The sequence below is a fragment of the Centruroides sculpturatus genome, unplaced genomic scaffold (genome assembly GCF_000671375.1).
Source record: "Centruroides sculpturatus isolate CEXI.00-Female unplaced genomic scaffold, Cexi_2.0 scaffold54, whole genome shotgun sequence".
Classification (NCBI taxonomy): Eukaryota; Metazoa; Arthropoda; class Arachnida; order Scorpiones; family Buthidae; genus Centruroides; species Centruroides sculpturatus.
Genome location: NW_019384340.1, coordinates 1,038,424 through 1,065,796, shown reverse-complemented (window position 1 = coordinate 1,065,796; position 27,373 = coordinate 1,038,424). Strand labels below are relative to the sequence as shown.

Here is a 27,373-nt window from a genome sequence, read left to right as displayed (position 1 = left end):
TATATATATATATTAATGCTGCTGTAGATATGGTAAATATCATAATCGTCGGCTGGGAAGCAGCTTTCAAAAGTGCCTTTGTCCAACAACATCACCAATCGCAGAAAAACAAAGGACCTCCAATGTTCAGTTAATTGAAAAAATAAAAAGGAAGAAATTTGGGTTACAGCTGGATGAGGACACAAATACAGTAATAATAATGATGTTCACTCGATTTGTTATGTACAGTTTATAGATAGTAATAACATTGTAGAAGACTTTCTCTTTTGTAAAAGTATCGCTGCTGGTGCTAAGGCTCACGACTTGTTAGAGATTCTTGATATTTTTATATTCGAAAATAATTTGGAGTTGTGGAAATGCATTGGTATCTGTACCAATGGTGCTCGTTGTATGTCCGGATGTTATGAGGGATTGCAAGCACTTTCTCGAAGCAAAGACCCGATGCACTGTGGACTCATTGAGTTATTCACAGGGAAGTACTCGCATCAAAATATTTGAGTCCTACATTGAACCATACCATAGAATATGTAGTAAATGTTGTAAACTTTATAAAAACTCGGCCGTTGAAAGCAAGATTTTTCAAAAAATTATGTGAGTTTAATTAATTAAAAGTTGGGAATCAAAAAAGTTTGGGAACTTTTTTGATTCCCAAATTATTGATGGCGGCACTCAATTATTAAAAGTTAAGAAGGCCGTACCAAAGGCTTAGCCTTAGAAGAGAAGTGAGAAGAGGATAAGAGAGGTGGAAGGGGAAGATGGGGTAAGTATGATAGGAAAGTGTGAAGAAGAGATTTGTGAGCGTCCAGCACCCTGCTCCGTTTATTGGAACCCAAATAAGTGTAATACAAAATGTAGGTACATGCCTGAAGAAAAACAATGAAACTGCTCCAATTTGTAGAGTACAACAGACCGCGGATTAAACAAAGATCATAGACAACTCGCGACTTAGCGAATACAAATGTACAGTACATGACAGTTTAGACCGAACAAAACATAACATAACATAACATGAACCCCAGCTTGGGGGGACCCTGAAGACCTAGTATTAGTTATACTGGTCCAGGGGAACAAAAGAGGGACAAGTGGCCTGAACCACTAGGCTAGCGCGTATAAAAGAAAGAAAGTTAATCGTACAACAGTGTTTCTCAACGGGGGCGATATCGCCCCCATATGGGCGTTTTTCCATGTTTAGGGGGCGATTAGTAACAATTTATATTTTGGGGGGCGAAAAGCAATTTCCTGGGCGATATAGTAAAACATTATATTAAGAATAATTAGATATTTTATTCGTTATATCGTACAATAATTAAACAAATAACATTATACTAGTCACTAGTCTATACAATGCAGTACGAATTTGACGTTAGCCTCGTCCCTCGGCATCGGAATTTTGTAGTGAAGGGCGATACTACGTAGCGGTTTTATTGAAGGGGCGATACTACGTAGCGGTTTTACTGAAGGGGGCGATACTACGTAACGGTGTTATTGAAGGGAGCGATACTACGTAGTGGTTTTATTGAAGGGGGGCGATACTACGTTGAAGGGAGCGACGATTCGTTAGAGGTTGAGAAACACTGCCGTACAACCTTGCCAGGCTATCCAGGCTGGTTGCATTGCTGAGGCAGTTTGGAAACCACTGTAATATATATATATAGTATATATAAATGCAAAGTATAAAGAAGCATGAGTTACACATTAGTATAAATATTACTATAAGTAGCTTTATTTCATTAAAAGTTAATAAAAATTTCTATCAAATTTAAGTAATGTGAAAACAGTACGACAATTGAATAATTTATAAAACAAACAAGTCCGGAAAGTAAAAAAGTATTTAATTTAATTTTTCTATCTGTTGATAGTGTGAAGAATTTAGTTCACACTTTGAAAAAATGTAAAATTGAAATTAAGTAATGCCTTTAACTTAATAGTGCATAATTGTCACGTAAGTAACACAAACGGAAATAATTCAAATAAAGTTTATTTTAATAATTTAAAAACACCTAATTCCTTCTTCTTAATAATACATCTACATCTGACAGCACGAAACTAACATATATATTACTAAAAGGTAAAGTATTATTTATTCTTTGTAACATATTAAAAAAGAATAAATAATAAAGAACAAAACTTATACGTATAATGTAATATTTTATTCTTACGTACTTCGTTTAAGAAATATTTCAGAAGTTTTGTATTTTAAATTGTCTTGATCTTTGTCTGACAAAATAAATACATTTAATTATAATTCATTCGAATGAAAATATTTTATGTTCTACTGATGTTATTAATATATAACGTTCAAAACATAATGAAATTTATTCTTAAAAAATCGAAAACTTTAAAGAAAGAAAGACAGGGTGTCCCAAAAGTCTTCATACATACATACATACATACGTACGTACTTACATACATGAAAGATAAGATGTTTAGCTGGCAGAAAAGAGGGTAAGGGAAAGGGGGGAAGAAGGAGGGTGAGTAGAGAAAGGTAGGATCACTCTGAATGGCGTACGTATTGCTACTGTTTGTTATTGGCGTGCAGTTTTTAGGCTGCAAGGGCGTAGTCCTCCGAAGGGTCTAAAAGAAAACCTGAGTGTAACGAATATCAATAATTGAGTGCCGCCACGAATAGCTAAGTATAGAAGTTAGTGCCAAGTGGCTGTTAGTAGGAAGACTTATATCTACTTAATACTAATAAAACTGAACGTGAGCGCAAATCTTAATACTATTAACAGTTTGTTCCCTTCAAGAATAGCAGTTCTCATTAAACTATCCCTTATGTGATTGTAACTATTACAGCGAAAAACTAAGTGAAGTGCTGTTTGGTACTCCCGAATACTACGTAACGGTGGATTGTTCCCAAGGTTAAATCTATGCAAGTTTTGCTTAAAGTTGCCGTGTCCTGTAAGTAGCTGAGTCAGGATATAACTAGTGTAACAGTGACGTAGAATCGCAGTAATGTCAACCTTAGGGATAAAAGCGTAAGTGAGCCTACCACTGGTATCACGGTCCCAGTTGTCTTACCAGAGAATGAAGATTTGCTTCTTGACGCGATTATTAATTTACGAGGTAGAAATGTAACTGAAAGTACTAGTGACTGAAGACTTTGAAGCTTGTTTGGCAAGACGGTCGGTGGTCTCGTTTCCAAGAACCCCCGCATGACCCGGGACCCATTGGAAATCTATTCTAATGTTGTCTAAATGTCTGAGAATGTGATGTATGAGATGGACGAGTTTTAAGCAGCTATCAGATTTTGCAATCCTGTGTAAAGCTACCCTTCTGTCAGAATAAATGCGATGGTGTAAGTGGTGTCTGTTGTCCTTCCTATGCCTAATGTGAAATAACTCATATAAATAGCTAAAGTTTCCGTCTGTGCTATTGAGCAGAGTGTACGTAAACGGAAGCGAGCGTTGTGAAGCTGATGGCCTAAGTCGGAATAAACTACAAAAGCGGCACCCAAATCGTCCCCCATCTTGTAACCCTCAGTGTAAATCTTAAACATGGGATGATTACCTGGATCTTCGAAGTAAACGTCAGGGGCAAGCTGATGGGAGGAGTGGTAATCGTAAGTCGGGAGGGTATTTTTGTCCATGCTGAATTTTTTGATGTCATCGATCAAGGTCAAACTGGGGAACTTAACTAAACTAATCATTTTGTCGACATTCGAGTCGCTATAATCTCGCCAGGGTAAGGTGACCGCCAAATAATGCGTTTAATTTCTACGTCGATAGAGGTCAACCCTGACATTACCAAAAGGGCACTATTGGGTGCGGTCCTATAACCCTTACAAATGCGGAGAGCTGCAATCCTTTGAACAGAACAGTTTTTTACGGTTATGGACTTTGGCAGCTACGTGGCTCCAGACCTGTACGGCATAGAGAAGTGCTGGCTGAATTGCACTCCTGTAAATAAGCTTAGTAGCGTTAGGACCAAGTGTTCCTAGCAATACTAATGAGGGCGTTGGCCATGTTTTAGCTTTGTCCGTAATGTATTTGATGTGGAGTGTGAAGTTAATTCTCTCGTCAAGAATAACATCTAAATATTTAATTTCCGTTGTTTGCTTTATTCTGTGAGCACTTGTTCGAAGGATAAGCTTCTTGACGAGCCTACCAACTATCATGCTTTCGCATTTGTCTGTATTAATGGGTTGCCTATGCTTAATACTCCAATGGTGAATGTTATTAGGAATGTTGTTGCATATGTCTTGTAATCGTTCACTGTTCTTGTGTGAAGCTGTGTGTTGTCCGCATAGCCCTATATGCTGCAACCAAGAGGCAGGGTGTCGTTTGATTAAAAAAATAGACTTATAAGCTATGTTCCAGAGACCAGGACCAGACTTGGATCCCTGAGGACAGCCCAAAGTGATGAGTATGATTATGTTATTTAGTGTTGTAAAATAACATAATCATAACATAATCATAAAGTCTCCATACAGTGACACAAATCAAGCCCACCAGTGGCCGAATAAATAAAACCATTGAACACTGGTAATTGGTCATTGGTCATTGGTTAGGTGTTAGACGAAAGAAAACCCAGAACACTGCATGGCTGGCCACCATGCAGTGTTCTGGGTTTTCTTTGTGTCTAATACCTAAACAGAATCTAGTTTCCACATAAGAAGTCCTGCTAGAAGTTACCTCACTGGCTGATTCATTGCCTTATTCCGTCAATCCGCTGACACAAATCTTAATGATGTTTTGTGAATAAAGTTACATTTCATGTTTGTTTGTATGGAAACTTTTGGGACACCCTGTAATTAATTAGTTAAGAAACAACAATACTGGATGGTATTTCAGCTTATAGCTTCAACAATAACTTGACAAAAAAATTTGATAGAGTTTTCTACAACTTACCATTAGGTCATCTCCTACGGAACTTTCATTTTTACAAAAATATTCAAAATGTTTACAGAGTGCTTTAACATCATCAGGGTCTTCAACTTTTTCACAATTATCCGGAAACGCTTCACAATACGATGAGCGACGGATCCTATCAATAGAAAATTATTAGTTATAATAAAAAGTTTTAAAGTAATTTTTCAGTTTATACTAGTATTAAACACTACAATGTATCCTTTTATATAAATTAAAAATGATATCATTGAAAAATTAAAACAATATTAACTGTTAATAGACAGTTATTACTATACCCATTGATATCGCAGACAGTCACCAAAGGTCTGGGAAGAGTAGATTCATTTTGATACTTTACCAAAACTTCCAAAGTTGTCGGATATGTTAAATAAAGCATTATAAAAGAAATTAAATGATAGAAGAAACCAGTTAAACACAGAAAGAACACACACGTTCTAAAAGTTTTCCTCCTCGTATTTCTTTCTGTCACTATTTGAGGCACACCCGTTAACAGAACGTTTTCTAATAGATTTAGAAAGTATAACCATTTTTCTTTCCAAGTTGGCTTCTTGTTTCTTCTGTTATTAACTTCATCCATTTTATCTGTTAATGTAAAGGATATAGGACGTTTCTTAAAAATTTAAGCTACAGTGTTATTCTAGTATTCTAGTGCCTTAATAATAAATATTATTATAAAAACCTGCTTAGAAACTACAAGTCAAGGCCAAAAGTCAAAAGGAAACTAAAGTATGTGGTCTTTCATGTTTATAAATATTATACAACGATACCAATAAATACTTATACTTAAATGTTTTAAAAAATTATAAATGAAATATAACCTTGTTAATTACTTGCCTTTCATTTTGAATATTTTTCTTTGCAAGATAAGAAAGCGTTATTGTTTACATCGTGGTGACAAAGTTAATTTAAAGGTTTTACTCACGTCAGCTCCTCTTCGGGGTAGAGAAAAAAATGAACAATTGAGTATAACGCCACCTACTCAATAACACGTCAAACGATCCTTGAATGTAGCAATTAACGACTAATTAGTATACTACTCGCGAATTATTAGTAGTTAATAATCTAATTAATATCTACAGAATTGTAACGTGTATCATTATGATGTAATCGACCCAAAAAATTCGATAAATATTTACATTAATCGTCTTAAAATATACAAATAATGTACAAAATTAGTCTTTAATATTAATTNTTTATCTCATTTATTGTAGTATTGTATTTCATTGGGCAGAAACATGTTAACACAAAATTTGGGAGAATGAGTTGACGACAGTCTAGTAAAACGTGTCAAACCTTAAGTCAAGGATCCATTTTCTTTCCATTTGATACGTTTTCGAGAATATTCAATACTCTAGGCTGATTCCAATCCCCTTTCGCATTAAAGTCACTTTCCTCCTCATCCCGTCGACCTTAATAACTAAAATTTAATACACTAACCTTCCTGCAAAGTTTCAGAAATTTTCGACTAAAAAGCACAGGAATTATTAAGCTTCACAGAAGGTGAACAAAACTGTGCACCCTCCCACACACTAACATCCATACATACAGAAAAAATCTACTTTTTCTGCATTTCTCGACGTTTCAATGACCCCCTGAATCCAAAAATGTAAAAATCTTGGGGCTTATTTTTCGACCAATCGCCATACTTTCCCTCTGTATTATATAACAGAGCCGAGTAAGTAAAAATCGATTGTATATTATTATATAACANACTAGAAATTTAAATAATAAATTTAAAAAATTATACTCTTATATATGTATATTTGTACTTTTATTAAAGTTTTCCTTTGCGTTATATTTAAAAGTTAATTATAAATACAAATAATAGCGTACAAAAAGCATTTTTTATTAAATATAATGGAGCTATGTTTTAAATTGAAATTAAATCCGGGTAATTAAATTACATAGAAGCTTAATTAATGAATATATTAAGCTGTACTACTTCTATAATTTCGTAAAGTATCTTAAAAAAGAAGGCTTTGAGTGTTAATTGGTAAATGTGTTCTCTGAATTTTGAATATAATTACGTGGAATTTTAATGCTTTATTAAATATATTAGCTAAAAAATTTTAATTTATTTTTGTTTTCTTTGTATATTTAGGTGTTGTTTTAAGTTTTGTTTAGGATATTTTATAAAAATGTATTACAGATTAACATATACAACGTGTATTAGCCTATTTATTCTTTGTGTAAATTATCTTTAATCTTAGAACTTTGTTTCTAGATTAGTTACTAAATATATTCTATTTAACATTTCGCTTATCTTCTTCTAAAAATAATTTTATTGATGCTTTAATTACGAATATAGCTCTTTAATTGATAGGTATATTATCTAAAATTTTTAAAATACTGACCTCTAGTTTCAAATTTCGTCATTGAAATACATAAAGATACATATCAGTGATGAATAAATACTTGAAACAGTTTGTTTATGCTTGAATCATCAAAGACGAAACGTAACACAACACGTGTGTTTAATGATAAGTTAAACAGACAGTAGAGGTTACGCAGGATGTCAGTCTATTCCTGTGTGTAGTGTCTGACTTATAAGCGTATCTTTCCTTTTTTAAAATGTTGTCGCTTCAGAATATTAAACTAAATTATTTAGAAAATTAATTGACAAAGATATTATTTCTTCGATATTTATTTAATATAACTGTCAACACATTTACGTATACATTTTTACGATGATTTATTAGCAATTAACTTGGACATAGAAAAAAAATCGGTTAGATGTTTCTCTTAAGCAACTAAATGCATAGGATCAAATATATTTTTATTAATAAAAATGTTAGGTTAATTTACTATATTAGCAATATTTAGGTCAAGGTTAAATAGAGTAATTCTAAAAAAAATGTCAGTGTCTGTATAAAGGAACCATGTTTTAATTTATTCAAATGTTTTTATTTTTTAAAACCATCATTGTGAGAAAATAGGCAAATTATATGTTGTTGTGTATATTAACAGTAGAAAATAATGAACACCGTGCCTTTTTTTTGTGTGTGTTGTGTGCCTGTGTGTGCGTGTGTGTGTTTGTTTGTTCTCATTTTCAAAAAATAACAGGTTTTAATTAAATTCGATCAGTATGTATTTACTCGTATATTTTTCTAATTAAATTATCAATATAACTTTTTTTTATAAAGTTTTTCTTTTATAATATAAAGAAGATTGGTAGCAAATAGAAACTAAACAGCATGTTATAATTAAAATACCAATTTATACAAAACTTCTATTTATATTAAACATTATTTTTGTTATATATATCAATAAGATGTAAGGGAGCTTAATATTTTAAAAGCAGTCTGTAAACAATCTTCTATTTTCCTTTTTTACAGACAATTTCACAAATATACAGTACATTTAGAAAATTTTTAAAATATAAATGTAATCTAAAAATTTTACTTAAAATTGTCATTTATGAATGATATTTCAACCGATATTTGTATGATTTCTAAAAATTAGTTAATATATTGTACAGTACTTGATCACAGGACAATATAAATTACACATAAGAAAATAGTAGTAAAGATATTATCGATTTGAATAATATAAATAATAGGTAAAAGAAAATTTCTCTCATAACCTCTGTTTACAGACGTACTTAAATTTCCCATTGCTCGCTTAAATCGCCCATCTATAGGCGATTAAGTAAAACATTTTCCAATAAAAATTGCATTCAAAACAGTGATAACTCACTTAATCACTTATGGGAGATTAAATGTGGATTTACGATATTAAGAAACTAAGTTTCTTAAAATAAATATTTATAACTTTAGACGTGTATGCCAACTTTTCTATTGAAGTATACAGAGGTTCAGTCAACTAAGATTAGAGGTATAAATATGAATCAAATTACATTTGCATGTTAAAATTAGTCAATGTTCTAGAATATATTATATTGGCAATTTCGTTAAAACATCATAATTGTAGCAGCAAAAATGAAAAAAAGTATTGTGACGGGCACACCTGTGGACTTTCCAATGCCAAATACAGCCTTTCTACGATAGTAAAAGGTCATTTTTGTAAATTTAGTGTAGGCAGCATTAGTCAAAAATGAAATCGTATACTTCCCGAGCGTATGGGCTAAGATATAAATAAGATATTGTACTAGCTTTCCTGTTTGTTAGAGAAGATGGGATCAATCCACTTCAGTGTCCTCAAGGAGAATCCCGTTACAAAAAGAAGCCTGAAAATAACTCAAACTATAGTAGGACGCATCATTTCTCTTCAATCTAAGATTAAATATAAATGTTTTATTTGTCTCCATTAAATGTTACGAAAGTAATATACAATAGAATGCTCATTTTAATTTCTTATAATACGTTTGTACAAAGAATGATCACATTTTAATTACACTCATTACTTATAGGTAATTCTTCTTTTATTAAAGTATATATAAAAACGAATATATTTTCAACAAAATCAAATAGTGCAAATAACGATATTCCTAACCATATCCAAAGGTATCCACCGATGTAACTAAATAGTTCTATCGCCTGTAAAAAACTTATCGTTAAGTAAAAATAAAACACTAATNTATGAATATTTTATTTATTGTACTCACATCAAAAAATTCGATTGGCACTTCATCTATTTCATATTCAAATATAGTATTTCTGGAAATTCCAGATTAAAGATTTTAAATGTAGTTAAAATTTTCATTAGAAATAAGTTACGGTATTAACACTCATAAGGGATATCTATTACTTACTCGCACCCAATTCTACATTTTTCATAGCATGGAGTTATGTCTATATCGTCAACGCAATATAAATCTAAAATATTACAAAATTTAAACAATTTACTATTAACAGAAAAATGTTAAAATACGTTTAAAACGCTTTAATTATTTTTTTATTATACATATTAAATTTCATAATAAAAACAGTCAGCGTGTGCATTGTTTCAAAATTATTCTTATGCATCCAATAATAAATTTAACCATTTACCACCCCCGAATACTCAAACTCCTGTATTGCATAACACAAGAATCTAATGTATATAAATACAATAGTATTTATATACATTTATTGTATACATTTATAGCATTTATTGTAGTATTGTATTTCGTTGGGCAAAAACATGTTAATACAAAATTTGGGAAAATGAGTTGACGACAGTCTAGTAAAACGTGTCAAACCTTAAGTCAAGGATTCATTTTCTTTCCATTTGATACGTTTTCGAGAATATTCAATACCCTAGGTTGATTTTAATCCCCTTTCGCATTAGAGTCACCTCCTTTGCCAGAATTGTTCTTAACTCTCCTCTACTTACATCATTTCAATTTATTCATTCTAGTTTATAACGTTTTAATTGTCGATCATATGTAACACTTTTTTATCTTCGTCCTTCTCTATCTTTGCTACATACACTCCTGACTGTCTTAAATGTTATTGTTTTTTCATTTCTTAACCTGTCAAATATACTATTCCTCTTCTTAAAAACTGCATTGATCTGTCTGTCTCTTTAACACATCTTCACAATTTTGTCATTTTTATGTTATCTTCTCTTAATCTTATTCTTCTTTCGTCTTTGATTTTTCACTCTCTTTTCCTTGTTACCACCTCTACTCTGCACTCTTCTTTCATTTTGTTTCTTATTCCTTCTACAATACCCTCCATACTATCCCTTCAGATTCTCATAAAAGTTTCACTTAACATATTAATTTTCCCTTCTAAATCTTTCACTTCTTTAAACTTAATGTCCTTCTAAAATGGTGGTACCGAGCTGCGAACTGTACTCTGTTCACACGAATATCAATGCATCAAAGATTACGTTGTATCAATATTCTTTTTTGTACATTCTAGTTATTAGTAGCCTATATATAAAATTCTTATGTATCAGTTTCAGAAATTTTCGATCAAAAAGCACACGAATTATTAAGCTTCACAGAAGGTGAACAAAATTGTGCACCCTCCCACACACTAACATCCATACATACAGAAAATAATCTAATTTTTCTGCATTTCTCGACGTTTCAATGACCCCCTGAATCCAAAAATGTAAAAATTTTGGGGCTTATTTTTCGACCAATCGCCATACTTTCCCTCTGTATTATATAACAGAGCCGAGTAAGTAAAAATCGATTGTATATTATTATATAACATCGTGAACGTCGGTGGCTGCAATTTTTATATAGCGTGTTACTATCGCGTGTATTAAAAACCTTAGAAAATACAATTTAAAAAAATAACTTATATCGTTAATTAATTAGACCTACCTTTATCGGTACAAAAGTCTTCATCTGTGTGAAAAGGATAATCCCGTGGAACACATCCACATTTTAGTAATGACATCTCTTTTTCGCAAACAGTTATACATCGCTAAGGATAAATATATGATATATTATAATTCTGTTAATAATTAACAATGTTTCAAACATTTTATAATCCGTTTGATATTATATTATAACTTATACACAAGCGACATCACGAATGGTTTTTAAAAATTAAAATATTATGCTTACATCACGTGTGTTTACTTCGTGAAATAAACCTTGCACTCGTTCGTAATAAATACAATGTGTGTTATATGGACTAGTAAGGAATTCCTCTTCTTTCTATATCGTGAGAAAATTCGAAATTCTATTATGTAATTATATATTTTAATAAGTAGAANCGAAGTGGCTTCAATACTATCTTCTTATTAAAAAGTATTTATAGTTTTTCTATTTAGAAGTAAATAAATTAAATTAAAAACTATACTGTACTTTTAGAAATTCTATAGGAGATGCTCTCACTTTATACTCGAAAATAGTTGATCTGTAAACAATAAAACAAGAATTAAAACTCTTAATTATATTAAAAACAAAGAATTTTACAAAATATATTAGTACTAACTTGCAACTAGACTTGCATATATCGGAGCAGTTACTATTATTTATTCTCAGGAGACAAGTAAAATCATCTGGAATTTAAATAATATTTATATTTAAAAATACAAAGGGAGAGGGAGGGAACTAATAATTTTTCTGTAATTCACTTTCTGTTTCGCAGAATCTTCCTTTGTAATGAAAAGGATAACTTCTGCTTATACAACCGCATTCTTGCAACCATTTTTCTTTTTTGCACTGGTACAGACAATGCTACGTAATTACAATTCGAGTTTAGAGTTAGTATAAAAATATAATTTTGATAAGAAACGTTACTTACATCTCGGCCATAAATGTTTATTACGTGTTGATTTGAATTAGAACTATAATGTATACAATGTGTTCTAAAAGACGATGTCAACAATTCTTGTTCAATCTGAAAATTTAAAGACAATCTAAGTATTAGCGGGATAATGGTATTGTTCAGATAAACTGTTCTGTAAAATCCCTTTGTTCAGATGTGTGAATAAAATGTGTTGGAGAATATCTGAAACACTTTTTTTGTCTCGAATACTCACCACCTTTAACTGAATAACGTATCTTTCGTTAGGTTTAATGTGAAATCCTTTTATAAAAGGATTAATAACTTGCTCTTTAGAATGGATAGAAACTTTTGCTCCAATAACTGCAGAAGGATTAAATAATTCCTTTGGATGGAAGCTGACATTTATAGACCTATTCACTATTATTATTATTATGATATTGAATTAAAAAATAAAAATATTAAATACATAAGTTACAAATATAAAAAAAAACCACTTACCACTTTCAATTGAATAATGTAACGATTTCCAGGTTTTATAAGTGTACCGTCTCTGAAAGGATTAATCATCTGATCCTTGGAATGAATTGACACTTTAGCTCCTATTGGAACTGTCGGTCGAAATGATTCTTCGGGATTAAATGTCAACATTACATTACCGACCGTTAAGTCGTCAGAAGCTAAGTTAAAGATAAACCAGTAATTATTTATTGTGACATCGTCACAATGCCGGTTTGCTATTTATAATCATAGCTTTAATTTACTTAATTTAAAATATATGCTCTCCATCTCAAATTAGTAGTGTTTGTTTCGTTAAATTATGGCAACGCATCATTTAGACGATCTGCTTGGGGGGGATGCCTTCCGAAAGGTGTTTTTAAGGGTAACTGGCCCCTATTCAAGCGTTACAGACGTAGAGAAAACCTGAAAAACTCTACGTGGCCAGCCTCTCCGAATGAAGCGCAAACCCACGACCGATCTCCCAGTGTTTAGGGAACGGAATCGCTTGACACTGGAGGGCTCAAATTAGTAACAATAGAGTCGTGCTAGTCATCTATTAATTGCTTTCAAGAGAAGTTTTGAATTGAAATAAGCTGACTACAGATTTGTATCAGACGTTCATATAGTTAATCGGATCGTGCTACCCCTAAGCTTAGGTTTCCATATCTTCTCTTGGATTTCATGTATATAACTCTGCTCTCGAGATTAAGGAAAGACAGACGGGCGGACGACAGTGGGAATTTATATCTACAATTGCAGCCCAATTATAACACCATATTATTAATTTTAAACAACTCTTCCAGTCCTGCGCGAACTAATGTAGCTACTTTAAAATTCCCAGCTCGGATTATAGGCCTGGTAAATTCAAGACAAATTTTAGGGACCGATATATCAAAAGATGAAAACCAGCCATGAAAGATTCCGATCCGATACCAACTCGAAATGAATTCCTAGAGTAGAAAGCTGGTATCATTAATGGTGTTGATCATCCAGCCCGATAATACTGTGAGAATGAAACAAGTTAAAAGAAGACAACTGTCGATTTTGTCAGTCGTCATACGTTCTTCATACCTTTAAGATCTGTGCCTGTGTAATATTATCTTCTGCAATTTTGTTTGTGTGCCTCCGGATTTCTCATCGTCCTTCTGCTGGTGTGATGTTACTCTCAAGAACTGTTAATCGACGTCAAGAACTTATCTCTTATTCTCAACGTCGTAAAATTTCTAGTTCAGACTCATAAAAAGTCTGAAGAGTCAATTAAGAACAGCGTGGACCTTACAAGATGTCAGGGAAAAGAAAGTCAAATGGAAACGTTACAGTGATATCGAAGAAAAACACCGTCCACAACGTTACAATACTGATTGGACTGCAATTTGAAAAAATGTACACCTATAAATCCGCACTGTCTGCCTGCTATCTGTCCTTAATTTTAGAATGTCGAGATCAGATATTAAAGCTTAGGTGAGGAGGCCCCGATTAACGTCACGTTATTTCAATTGAAAACAAATTTTCCTCTTAAAGCAGTTAATAGATGACCAGCACGACTCTATTGTCAAAGTAAAAGTAGGATGTACAGGGGTAAGACATTACAAATAATTTGAAGTGGAGAGCATATATTTTAATAAAATAAATGAAAAATATGATTAAATATTGCAGCCCGGCATGGTGACGATTTCACAATAAATATTTGCTCATTGAATTACTGTATATTTATTTAATTATCGTAACAAGTTGAAAAAATATATTTAAATTTACATTAACACAATTAACTATTGATACTTACTAAACATTCTGAACAAATCAAATTTATCTTCCGTTTCAGTATCATTGACAATATCTAAATCGATTGAATAACAATTCCTCAATTTATATAATTCATTTGCGTAAATAATGTGTTTTGTGAAATTCCTAAAATGAATTTTTTTAATAAAAACTGTCAAAAAACTATTTATAGTAAAATAAAGATAAATTATTTACGGGAGAAAGTAGAAAATATGTTCTGCTTTCACACCATACTTTTCAATATTTGAACGATTGCGATCTGCTTCGAAATACACCTCTGGAAGAGGAAACTGTTGGAAAAAAATATAGAAAAATTTTTATATTTTAATTAAAAGTATTATTCTATAAATCAATAGTATTTTGTAAATAATCTAATAGTAGTTTGCCTACTTGTCAATAAGTAATAACAGATTTATATTTTAATACTACATAGAACGACGTCGTAAAAAGCACATCACAATTTTGATAAACACATAAAATTTTACTTTATATGAGTATAATTGTATTAATTTTAATGTTATAGCCACGTTTTTTATATAAATCTTTCTTTATACACAGTATTTATAGTCTGACATACGGAGATAAGACATTAACTTACCGTCTCAATGGATCCGAATTGAGACAGAATATTAATTTGAATTTATCCTTACAGTTAAAATATAAATAACAAGTAATTTTTGTTTGTTATGTTTTAATTTTGTTACTTATAACAGATCAATAAAGCATTGTTTGACTGGCAGCTTGATGCGCTTCCAGATAAGAGTTATTGTAGTGGGATTATTGTAGTGTTTACTATTAGAGACTATTGTGAATATCATATATAAAATTATAAAAGTTTTTGTCGACTTTAAGATAATTATGTTTATTTGGAAAAAAAGCTATAGATTAAACATTGTTCTTTATACATACCATTAAGTCTTCATCCGATAGATTCTCTTTATTACAATAATAACTGTGTTTTGCACAAAATTTATCGACATTTTTCGGTTTTTCACACGAATCTGGAAAATCTCGACAAAAGGCTTTACGACGAATACTATTAATTAAAAAAACATTCTTACAATTGTTAATAAAATAAACATATACAGTAATATAAAATAAAATACGGATTTATATCACTCACCCATTCATGTCACAGACAGTGATTATCGGTTTAGGTAGCTCCTCTTCTGGTTTAAATTTCACTAATACTTCCAAAGTTGTTGGATAAGTATAGTATAGCTTTATAAATTGACTTATTTGAAAGAAAAATCCGAATAAACATGCAAAAAAGACAAATAGTTTAAACAATTTTCTTTTTAAATTACGTTCTGTAACAATCTGAGGGATTCCGGCCATCATAACATTTTTCATTACTTTTACGAAGTACAATTGCTTCGGTTTAGTATTTTTTTGACAAATACAATTCACTTTTCTTTCCATGTCGTAATAATTAATGTATATAATTAAAAATAGTGTGAAAATCAATGAGCATTATGGAAGGAAATTTCAAGCATATTATTATTATTAATAGAAGTAAGTATGTTGTGTTAATGGTATAGTTAATAAGTGATATAAGGAATGTAAAGTACGGGGTGCATCGGTTTTATTAAGTTACATTGATCTTACTAAAATCAATTAATTTTAATAAAAGTGAGCGCTTATACAAATAAGTAGTGTTTGTACAGACAAATAAGATGAAAAACAGGCATCACGCACAATTAGAGTAGATTTTTTTGGCCTAAAAATGCTTAAAAAATACTAAACTTTTAAAATAAATTATAAAGGGAAATGATATTTTAACTATATAATTAACACTTATGTGACTTTGTAAAAAGGACTAGCAATTACTGCGTGACAGTAGGGTGCAGTATGTGCAATGGGAGTACGAAAATGTGTAATATTAATAACAGCAAGCGATAAGTTTGTAGCGATGTGGCTCTGGCATTTATGCATTAGGTCTTTAGCTTATTTCAGGGGCTTTCACCAACGAAATAACGACACGGTGAGTACGAAAGACACAAAGTAAATTACGACATCGTCAAATCAGCCGAACCACTTACGGAGACACTGTGTTATCGCATTATATAATCCGTACCTAGCTAAAATCGGAGAGCGAAAGATTTATTGAGAATCTAATTTAATTATTTAACAATTTATTTAATTAGGAGAATGAATTATAAAATAGACTTCACTTTCGAAATTAAAAGAACAGGGAAATACAGCTTCTTTTCTGTTTAAAAAGATAAGGATACTTTCCATGAAATCAGTCGTATCACGTGTTTACGATACATTTGACAGTTCGAGTCACCCTTAAAATCCCATCACATGGATAACATTTTAACTTTCGATTGGAGGAGATTTGGAGATAAAAAGGATAAGTATCCCGTTCTCGGGTCTCTCTCTTCTCGAAAGTCTCTCCTTGAAATTCCCTTCGGCTGCTCCGCCCTCATCACTCCTCTCCTCCGAACTCATCAATCAGAGAAGTTCCTCGCTCCCTGTTCTTCATAGAAATGAAACTTCATTGAAAGGCATCCCACTATTAATAAGAGGTATTATGCACTACTTTTTCTAAACTCTCTCTCTCTCTCTCTCTCTCGGTCAAATAGAGGTGTAATTCGAGTTTATCGATGAGATTGTGTTGTAGTTTACAGGTTAAAATTAAACGTTTTTGCCTTTTTATTTTTTAAATAGAATCACATAAGAGATGGCGCCACATACTAACTTTCGGCTCGTGTTTCTTAAACAGAGAAAGTTGCCATAACAACAAAATTACTCCTCTTAAGTTTCTCGGACTCTCTTCCTGTACCCTTAACCTCTTGTTCGAGGGACGAGAAGATCAGCAAGAGCCTTGGCAGCTTTTTTCTAATTTACACTAAATTTAATTCAACGTACCAAATGTTTGTTATTTTAACAGATAAAATGAAACAGATATTAGAATAAATGTGAAAAAAACGAGATAAATTATCATGTTTATTCCGTTTAAATGCATCCGTTCGACTTACTGTCTGATTGATAATCGTACCGTGTGTATTAAATAAGATTTGGGATTCAGCCAATAGTTCGGTGTAAGACTTATAAGTGATTTAATTGGCGTTGATTTGTTATAAAGTGATATGGCTAATTAAGTACTCTATTACTAAATGGCACTACAGAGTCAAACCTATCAAAAGCCATGGCAAAACGATAAAATTTTACGGCATATATCAGTAAAACCTACTTCCTGCAGTATAAAATATCTAATGAAAAAGTGTTTAGTGTATTTAAGTCATTCTGCACCCTTGGCACTTAGCCTTATGTTTTTTTTTTACTGCATTCTGGTTTAAAAACAAGTAAAGTTAGAATGCCACACTTATTTATCAGAGGTAAAGAGGAGTTTAAAAAAAGTCATTAACAATTAAACAATTAACAATTTATTATTAAAATGACAAGTAAAATGGGCAAAGGAATTTTATGGTTTTAACTTTCAATAATCTGTAATCTACAAGTTGGCTGAAGAGGAACAAGGAATGCCCGAAACGTGTACAAATGAGACGAACACGCATCAACTGAATAAAATTTAACGATGATTTGCCAAGTGTCTGAATAAATACAATAAATAATTTGTGTTTGAATTACTATTTATTTATCAATTATAATTAAAATGACTATTATGGCTAACAAAATAACGACCCGTATGCAATGATAATCACATATTTTTAACAACTCCTTTCAGTCACTTTGTGCCATGCGTACTTTACGTCATCCGACTGCTCTTCGTCAACTATATTAACGCTATTTAACACAGAAATATTTTTACTAAACGTTGAGCTCTGTTTACATAAAGTAGCAAAGACAGGTAAGTGTAATATTTCACTTATTTTGAATATAATTTAATTACTTTTATATTGAAACGAAAGATAATATTTTAAAACCATTTCTTAACTTGTTACCTTTTAGAAGAAAAAAATGGATGAGGATAATAAAACGAAGCATATTAAAAGACCGAATGCTCATCAGAGGCACGCATACTTAGAAAATTTATTAAAAAATACAGTTATGACGGGACTCCCTCAAATCGCTACGGAACATAATTTGAAAAGGAAAGTGTTCAAGATATTGGTCTTCTTTGCCTGTTTATTTGGATTCTTCTACCAGCTAACCGAATTTCTAATGTTATATTTTACTTATCCAACAAGTTTGGAGGTATTAGTAAAAATTACAGGGAAAGATTATCTTCCAAAGCCTGTAATCACTACGTGCGACGTAAATGGGTGAGTGATGCGTTTTAATAATAATAATGACAATTCCCTGTTATTTTAATAAATAAAAATATAGGCCTACGTAGAATTATTGATAAGGACAGAAATAAACTTATTTATCTTATAATTTTTGCAAGTATAGAATACGACGTACTGTCTTCTGTAAAGATTTCCCTAATCTCTGCGAAAAACCAAAAAATGTCAGTCTGTTTTGTATTAAAAACAGTCAATTTTGTGATAAAGAAAACTTCACCGATGACGATTTGATGGTAAGTTTGGCAATAAATTAAATGTATACTTATAAATGACTGTTTTGAGGTTACTTTTTCTTAAAAATNGTGGGTGATGATAACTTCAAGAACTTCATAATAGAACCTAGAGCACATCTCCACTGTGAGTTGCTAAATACGTGCTGAAACAGAATTCATCCCCTTTTTTCTTTGCAAGATATTACAAATTTATTGATTCTGATTTTCACCATAAGTGAAACAAGTTAATATTAAGTACTGTATAACAGAGACATAATAGAGAGATTTTAAATTTTACTAGATTAATATAGAATTTCACTCAACATACAGCAGAAATTATTCTTTGAATATTTCGTTAAAATTTACCAATAATTATTATAAATGAAGATTACTTACTTGAAGCTCAAATGTAAATAAAAAAGATTGTATTATAACGTTGAAAACAATAAAAATTTACACAGACATAGAATAGGAGCGTATTTTCCTGACGTCTTACTCGTTTCATTTAGCCAATTAATGAAGAAATAAAATTTACGACAGTTTTATTTCTGTTACTACACTTAATTACAACAATAAAAGATAATTGTAATAGATGTCTAACTGTGCGAGTTCGCAAATTGTATGTTACGTAGTAAATTATGACGCCATATTATCATAATGCGTATTCTGTAATTTACTACGTTTTAACTAAAAGAATTGCAAAAATTATACAAGAAATATGAATTACTTTAAATTCTATTTAAAAAAAGTTAACAAGATAACAATAACGTATTTGTTGATATGTTGTTGAGATTATATATATGGTATTTTGTTAGTTATAGNATAATTTTTGCAAGTATAGAATACGACGTACTGCCTTCTGTAAAGATTTCCCTAATCTCTGCGAAAAACCAAAAAATGTCAGCCTGTTTTGTATTAAAAACAGTCAATTTTGTGATAAAGAAAATTTCACCGATGACGACTTGATGGTAAGTTTGGCAGTAAATTGAATTCATACTTATAAATGACTGTTTTAAGGTTACTTTTTCTTAAAAATTATATCAATTGTAATTGAAAAACATATATACAAGCTTCTAATAAAAATCTAACATTTGGTTTTTAACGAGAGACCGTCGCAGCGTGTCTAAGCTCTATGAAATTTAAATAGAAAAATTAATTTTCTAGTTATTTTATCTAAATGATTTATTTTTAAATAAATAAATAATAACATTCACCTAATTATTTTAGACTAATTCTAATATCCGTTTATCGAAATGCGTGTCCCTCCCTTTTAATTTATTAATTAGTATACCACATGCTTTTATTGATCAAACATTTTTCATTAAGTTTTTTATGACGTGCCCATGTTTGGGGAATTCGCGACTATTTTATTATAAATAATCTTTTGTAGAAAAAAACAATCAATTACAAGCATTAAAGCTTACAGATACCAAATGCATGTGAATACACGCATTTTATATCTGTATTAAATTTGCAATTATATAATACTTACTAAGATTTCTCAAACGGGATGACAGTTGTTTTTTTAACCCGGGAAATCCCGCAAATTTCTTAAAAATTCACTTTTTTCTTATTTTGTGTTAAGGTTGAGGAAATTTTAAGACTTGTCATTACTAAAATAAGAATTAGATTGAGTGATCGAAAATCTTATAAAAATTTACAATATTTTTTATTATATTTTATTTAAAAAACGAAAAATAATTATCAATATATCATTTGATTTCATGATATTTTCTATATCTTAAAAATAATTAATTTTGTCCCGGAATTTCCCGGGGATCCCGGGAAACAGTTCACTTTTATCCCGGAATCCCGAGACAAGCAAAAGACCGGAAAATGAGAAACCTAATACTAACCATACAAATAATTTAAGATCATTTTTAAGTCTTCATCATTTTTAACATTCGAACCACATACATATGGTTCACAACACGAAGATACAAACAGAGTACAATGCATAGTGTATTTGTGTTTTTTTATATCATATCGTCGCTTTTTAACGAAGAACTGTTTGTATTTTCATGTTGTGTACTATTTGGAATCTTAACAAGGGTGAAGACTTCAAACTGACCAAAATTATTTGTGTGGTGATTATTATCTGAAAGTAAATTAATCCTTGGCACTTTTTAATTGATGTAAATAAAATTGCAAGTTTTGTGATTAAAATTTAAAAATAACTTTTATAGTTTCCACTTCCTCTTGTGTATTTGGACATCGATTTCAATCGTTCAATTATTGAAGATTATGGAACTATGGCAGAAGATATTTTATATATTTATAAGTAAATATTATATTTTAATATTTTTTAAATAAATGTGTTAATTATTAAATAAATGATCAGTAAACTCATTTTTAATTGCAATTGTTTGGCCACATTTAGAAATTTTACAAAACGTATTTTTTATGCGAACGAATTATGGAAAATAAGAAGTTGTTATTCGATCGACTTAGATCTTATCGATCCGAACATAACTGAAAACAATTTTCCTTTATTAAAAATGTACTGTAAGTATATTTTAAATATATTTTCTTACTTATTCTAATGTTTTATTGAAATTATAAGATTTATTTTATAATTTTTATGCAATTAATTTGTGAAAATATAGATGAAACTTAAGATTTCAATTGTTTGATGCTCCGTGCAGTTGCGGAATATAGCACTTCTAATAATTAATTCTGCTTAATTTAAAGAAATAAAGTTATCAGTTAATACTACAGTATATATTAATACATATATTATTAGTTTATTTGTTATAAAAGTGGAATGCTGAAATTATTAAATAAACAAAATCAAAATTAAAACTGAAATTCATCGTTTCTTTAATAGCAAATACGAAAACAGCCGGTGATGTTGTTATAACGTTTAATTCGAAAGAATTATTTCGACCAACAGTTCCAATTGGTGCTAAAGTATCAGTTCACTCGAAGGATGAGATAATAAATCCTTTCATCGATGGTTTTCTTGTTAAGCCAGGAAATCGTTACATCGTCCAATTGAAAGTGGTATGAGAGGTTTTTCTATGTTTTTTATAAATATTCAATTAATATGTATTTAAACTTTAATTAAATTTAAATAAAATCCAGATAGAAGAAAATCTACTTACAAATCCTTACAGTACAAATTGTTCTTATTACGAGCGATCTAAAGAAAAATCTTTTGATGAATTATATACACGTCAGGTAAATATTTAATATTATATAGATAGTTTATAAACATTAATATTATTTAATATAGACTTATGTATACAAAATATTAATCGGCAATTGATTGATCACTTTTATATTTTTGTACAATGCCACAAAATTTAAGCTGACAAGTTAAAATATATATCTTGTTTGTAGTAATTACAAAACATCGCAAAATATATACTTCTACAGTTTGTTACAAACATTTTTCAAATAATAAACTCTATACAACACTAGGATATATTATTTGAACAGAAGTTAAAATACCAGGAGCTTTTCAGGTTCTGCAAATTAAAAATATGTTATCAATATTTTACAATCATAACTAATTACATCTATTGATTTTTTACAGAGGAAATGTCATACATGATTTTGGTAACTAAATTACTAAATTTCCCGTACATTGTGATGACCAGGGTCGGATCTACATAGGAACTAATAGGACTTAGGCCCTGGCTCTCAAGTGTTAAGGGCTCAGAAAAATTGAATTATTATCATAAATTTTTAATACTTTTCATTAACAATGAGCACTTATCGTATAGTAAAAAATAGTTAATAGGTTAAGTTAGGTTTAGTAAAACTGATAAGAATGTTGCCCCATTGACTTCAATAAGCCGTAGGCCCCGAGAAACCTATATCCACCCCCGATGATGACGTACAAAAGGCAACCAATAGACGAGCGAATGACAATGAAAATGACTTTTAGTGTCATTTCTAATTGTATGGGTATTTGTGTTCCCGAGTGATTCCATTAGGCCATATTGTTAGGATTGAAAAAGCTATTCATCATGAGGTGAAATACTTCACACTGCATGTGCGAGCATTGTTATTCGGCTAAATTGTATTAAAAATTTTATTTTCCTGCCGAATTTTACTGTTGGAAATTCGTTTCTATAATATTTAGATAACTTGTTATATTAATTAACTATTAATACTAAGTAAACCTTTAGAAATTTTTCATTATTTTTTATTCTCAAAATAACTTGTGCGAGAAATTATATTTTATCGTTAGTAATCATTAATTTTTATTAATTTATTTACTCTATGGTCAATTTATATTTATATTTAATATTAATTATTTGTAACCTTTATAATAACACCATAAATTTATAATTTATTATATTTACTTATAGCGCTGCATACTCAATTGTCAGAAGGAGAAATGGTTGGAAAGTTGTGGGTGCATCTCGGGAGATTATCCTTTCGAAACGGATGGGACATTTTGTTCAGAACGTAATTAAAAATTTTTAAGTTGCTAAATTTGGAAAAATTCATTATTTATATTTATTTTGATGTTTAAAATGTTTCATGCAGAGATCAAAAACACGTATGATAATAATGCAATTTCTCACTAGACACATAGCATTAAAACCTATAAATTACGTAAAGAAATAACTCAAATAAAAAAAATACATATGTATACAAAGCACAAAAAACTTACACGAATGATACCTGGATCCGTCAGACCCAAATTGTCTGCTAGCTACGACAGAGTAAAGGGCTCGTAAAGTTTGATAATCCTTGATTATAATGTTCACCTAGGTGCTGGTCGTTTTCATTACTTTTTTTTTTTTTAGCGAAATCGATGCTTTATTTGGTATTTTTTACATAAATCACACCACCCCCACAATTGTTGACCCTTCGCGTGATATTCGTCTCCGAAGATCGTATCAGTCTACCCACTATCCTCCATGCTTCGCATGTAAACGTGCGCCTCGGTGCTCGCTATCGCTCGCACCTCAGTGTCCGAGTGGAGGCGAGCCCCACACCCCCTAAAACAATATAACATCAACTACACATCAAAAACACGAACAGTCAAGTACGTTTAAATCAATTAACATTAAATACAATATATATAATTTTATTTAAAAGATATATTTTGTAAATAATACTTATTTAATAAAAAGTATTACTTATAATTACATTTAAAAAGCAAATATTATATTTTTAGGGGCATATATGTGCTTACATAGTATAAATACCGATCATTGCCACGATAAATGCCAAGTTGCATGCCAGTGAGTAAAAATTTTACTGTTAGAGAATAAACATAAAATGTAACAGTAACTTAAATTTTTGAAAATAATTTTCTAAATATTGTTTGTTTACATTTAACATGTATTTAGTTATTTTGCTTCAAAATATAAAATAATATCTCACATATACGTTACACCGAAATTCTACTGCTCGAAATGAAACAAAATTTGAACTACAGATAATTGAAATGATGTGCTGAGAGATTTTGTAATCCCAGAACTTCAATATGGATGCCTTCGGGGCATCATTTTCATACAGGATGGTACACCTCCCCACATTGCTCGTCCTGTTACTATTTCACAGATGCACGGGTAATCAGCCGTATTTTTCCTTCAGCATGGCTTTCTCGCTCGCCGGATATCACCCCGTACAACTTTTGGTTATGTTGTTTCCTGAAAGACAACATCTACCGTAGAGAACCTGCATCCTTGCCTAATCTGGAGAACAATATTCAGCGCCATGTTCTGGATATTTCGGCAGACTCACTGAGTTCAGCTGTGGAAAATATGGTTTTGCAATTGTGCTGGGGCATCGAGAGATGCTGCAGCACAATTGCAAAACGGGCTCGAAAAGGAGAAATTTACAGGGTCTCAAGTAAATAAATTATTTGAGATACCATTCTTTAGGATTTTCAATTTATGTTACTTTTTACAAAGTTGAGAATAATAGTTAGTATTAAGCATTTTATATTTCAATAGCGAGTAAACAAACAAAAAAAAAAAATAGTGGTATGATGTAAAGCAATCCATCGCTACTGAGTATAGCATCGGACATGCCACTAATTGTATCGAAAATGAAAGAGAATTAACTACGACATCACCGCCATCCAAATGGACAGTGAGTTGGGATAACGAAAAATTATGCGAAAGGGTGAGAACGACAAACTTGATTTGGCAGTTTAAAAATGGTTCGTATAGCAAGCAACGCATTAAAAGCGTAATTGTCAGTGGCCCGATAATCAAAGAAAAAGCAGTGGTGTTTAACAAAGAACTTAGCGGCGATAAAATGTTTACAACAAGAGAGTGTTGGATATCAAACTGGCGTGATGCGAGTTTAAAAAGAAGATAAAGAATATGATAAAAAAAAGAAGAACTGACACCTGCTGCAATGTACAATGCTGATAAGACTGGTTTGTTTTTCAAATGCTCCCTTCAAAAACCCTTGCTGCCGACAACGAAAAGGAAACTCGCGGATATAAACAATGAAAAGTAAAGCGTCACACCGATGGCGTATTGTAATGCTTATGGGGTGATAAACTTCCCCTTCTGATGATTGGAAAAGCCAACTACCACACTAGTTTCAGTACAGCGCGCCGAGCGCACTACCGGTAGATTAGCGTACTCAAAAGAAACTGTGGATGGACTCGAAAACTTTTTCTCTGTGGTCTCATGATAAATTCGTATCAATTGTATAGGGAGAAGTTAAAAAAAGAAACTTATATCAAAAGCCATTCTTCAAATTCACAACGCTTCTAGCCATCCCTGACTTGTCTCTGAAATCAAATGATATACAAGCTCTTTTTATCCCACCAAATGTGACAACTCTAATCCAACCTATGGATCAGGGAATTTTGGAATCAATTAAACGTCTCTATCCACATTCATTTAATAAGAAGGTAAGAAATATATGTAAAAACTATTCTATTGAAACTAGGAAAAGCGATCAACATGAGTCGTGTTGTTTTTTCAAACAGCACAAGCATGGGACATTGCAGAGTGAAGTATTGGAAAAAGCATGTCCTTCGATTGACACTGAGTTGGGGTCGCATCGAGTGATACTGAGTCAGTCAATTCAGAATCATTTCCGGATGTCGTGTTCGTTGTTATGTTCCGCAAGCTTGTAGTAGGAAAAGTTGATGAAGAGCTCATTACTAACTGGTTAATGAGAAATATTACCGAATAAACCAAGCATTAACAGTAGAAGTCACCAAACGTATTCAGTATAAAAGTGATGAGGAAGAGAACACCACAGAGGCAGAGAAAACGAAGATTGCTCACACTGCTCCTGCCGACGCTGCCGACATTTCCTTGCAGTATAAAATGCAAGAACCAGACACACGCAGTACCGGTGTAAAAGCGTGTCATCGACGAACAACTTCATTTAAACAAGTAAAAATCCGTGACATTTTTCGAAGTGACTACGCTGAGTAGAAGATATAAAATTAAAATTGTGCCGAATACATTTTAATTTCTTTTACTCTATACAAATACTTCTCTCTTATTTCTTTTTTAAATACATGTATATTACAGACAGTAAACATGGAACATTAAATTTACTAAACAATTAAATTGACGTCTTTTATCTCTCAGTAATCCGACATTTTCACTTATTCGACATTCATCCGTTCAAGGAATGACCAAATGAATGGCAGAATTAGCAAAGACTCCACTATGTTTTTATCATGAGAATATACAATAAAACACGCGTAAATTGGAATGGCACGATAATGAATATTTTTCCGGTTTAGCAAGTGTCCGTTTCATTCACGTTCTGCTTTGGACAGGATTCACTGTGTTGTTTTATATTTTACACAACTAAATTACATGTATATCAGAAATATTTTTGAAATTTGTATGTAATGTATCTGTATGATGTATACACTGTAATGATTAAAATATGCCAAATTTCAGAGCCACTGTTTTTGAATATGAAGTAGACGATACTCCGATCGAATTTTACGACGTAAGTCTAAGAATGAATATTTTTTTTTGCATAATTTGTTCGGATTATTTCACAAACGCCAATTTTTTTGTGATTGTTCCAGTTTTATGTTCCTTTGGAAACTACCGATGAAGATACGAATGAAGAGTATAGGTATAATATATCATCAATATATAAATATATATATGCGCAAATTTTATATATTAAGTTTTGTTTCTCGTTTAACAGAAAACAAAAGCAAGTAGCAGTAATGAATTTCTTTTTTAAATGGCCGGAACTATTTATATATAAATACAAACCAAAATTTCAGGTAATAAAATGTGGTTATTTATGTAATAAAAATTATATACATAGTGTACATATACAGAGTAATTCAAAAATCACTCACAAATTTAAAAATTTCACTCCTAAACAGTTTTCAAATAAATACTCAGAACGATATTGCAAACAATTTATATTAAATTTAGTTATAATTACTATCAGCAGCTGGTGATCGTAACATTATCGCACTTTTGACCGGGTCGCGTAGCCCGGAAACTTAGGCCTTATAACAAACCACTACTTGCAGTATATGGTGATAAAAAGAGGAATATACAGAGATAGAAGTGAGCTGCAAATGAATTACATAACCCATTTGCATAAGAATACCTAGTGCCAGAGGTTGCAATTAAAATTCGCGTCATATGTTAGGCATTGAATTTTTTGAAATACTGTACATTCTGTAAAAGCTGAAT

The 27,373-nt window shown here is 31.1% G+C and overlaps 2 protein-coding genes and 2 long non-coding RNA genes across 4 annotated transcripts in view; 2 read left to right on the top strand and 2 right to left on the bottom strand.

Annotated features, from left to right (window-relative positions):
• Window positions 1-7,313, bottom strand: part of LOC111633896 — a 10,258-nt gene extending 2,945 nt beyond the window's left edge. The window contains exons 1-4 of the mRNA XM_023378548.1: window positions 7,226-7,313; window positions 5,706-5,871; window positions 5,147-5,453; window positions 4,851-4,986 (exon numbers count right to left, since the gene is read on the bottom strand). Of these exons, the coding sequence (XP_023234316.1) occupies window positions 4,851-4,986; window positions 5,147-5,453; window positions 5,706-5,712 (450 nt within the window). The 5' untranslated portion in view covers window positions 5,713-5,871; window positions 7,226-7,313. The remainder of the gene's footprint in view (window positions 1-4,850; window positions 4,987-5,146; window positions 5,454-5,705; window positions 5,872-7,225) is intronic.
• Window positions 7,314-9,583: 2,270 nt separating this feature from the next.
• Window positions 9,584-11,430, bottom strand: LOC111634096. Its single transcript, XR_002758150.1, has 3 exons — window positions 11,338-11,430; window positions 11,092-11,194; window positions 9,584-9,646 (listed from the first exon to the last, which is right to left on the bottom strand). It is a non-coding gene; the product is annotated as an uncharacterized LOC111634096 (long non-coding RNA).
• A 5,259-nt stretch (window positions 11,431-16,689) lies between these two features.
• On the top strand, window positions 16,690-23,182 carry LOC111634203. Its single transcript, XM_023378923.1, has 9 exons — window positions 16,690-16,818; window positions 17,982-18,104; window positions 18,206-18,519; window positions 18,650-18,776; window positions 20,942-21,036; window positions 21,136-21,260; window positions 21,583-21,758; window positions 21,840-21,935; window positions 23,075-23,182. Exons 3-9 carry the CDS (start codon window positions 18,215-18,217, stop codon window positions 23,180-23,182), a joined length of 1,032 nt encoding a protein of 343 aa, XP_023234691.1. The 5' UTR covers window positions 16,690-16,818; window positions 17,982-18,104; window positions 18,206-18,214.
• A 710-nt stretch (window positions 23,183-23,892) lies between these two features.
• On the top strand, window positions 23,893-26,792 carry LOC111634090. Its single transcript, XR_002758149.1, has 3 exons — window positions 23,893-23,959; window positions 26,609-26,660; window positions 26,743-26,792. It is a non-coding gene; the product is annotated as an uncharacterized LOC111634090 (long non-coding RNA).
• Window positions 26,793-27,373: the final 581 nt, after the last annotated feature.

Excerpts from the sequence above, each read along its gene's own strand:
- LOC111634203 (XM_023378923.1), top strand. The coding sequence starts at position 18,215 with ATGGATGAGGATAATAAAACGAAGCATATTAAAAGACCGAATGCTCAT. Across the intron at positions 18,520-18,649 it reads ACTACGTGCGACGTAAATGG|AATACGACGTACTGTCTTCT; the intron begins GTGAGTGATGCG and ends TTGCAAGTATAG. Across the intron at positions 21,759-21,839 it reads ACATCGTCCAATTGAAAGTG|ATAGAAGAAAATCTACTTAC; the intron begins GTATGAGAGGTT and ends AATAAAATCCAG.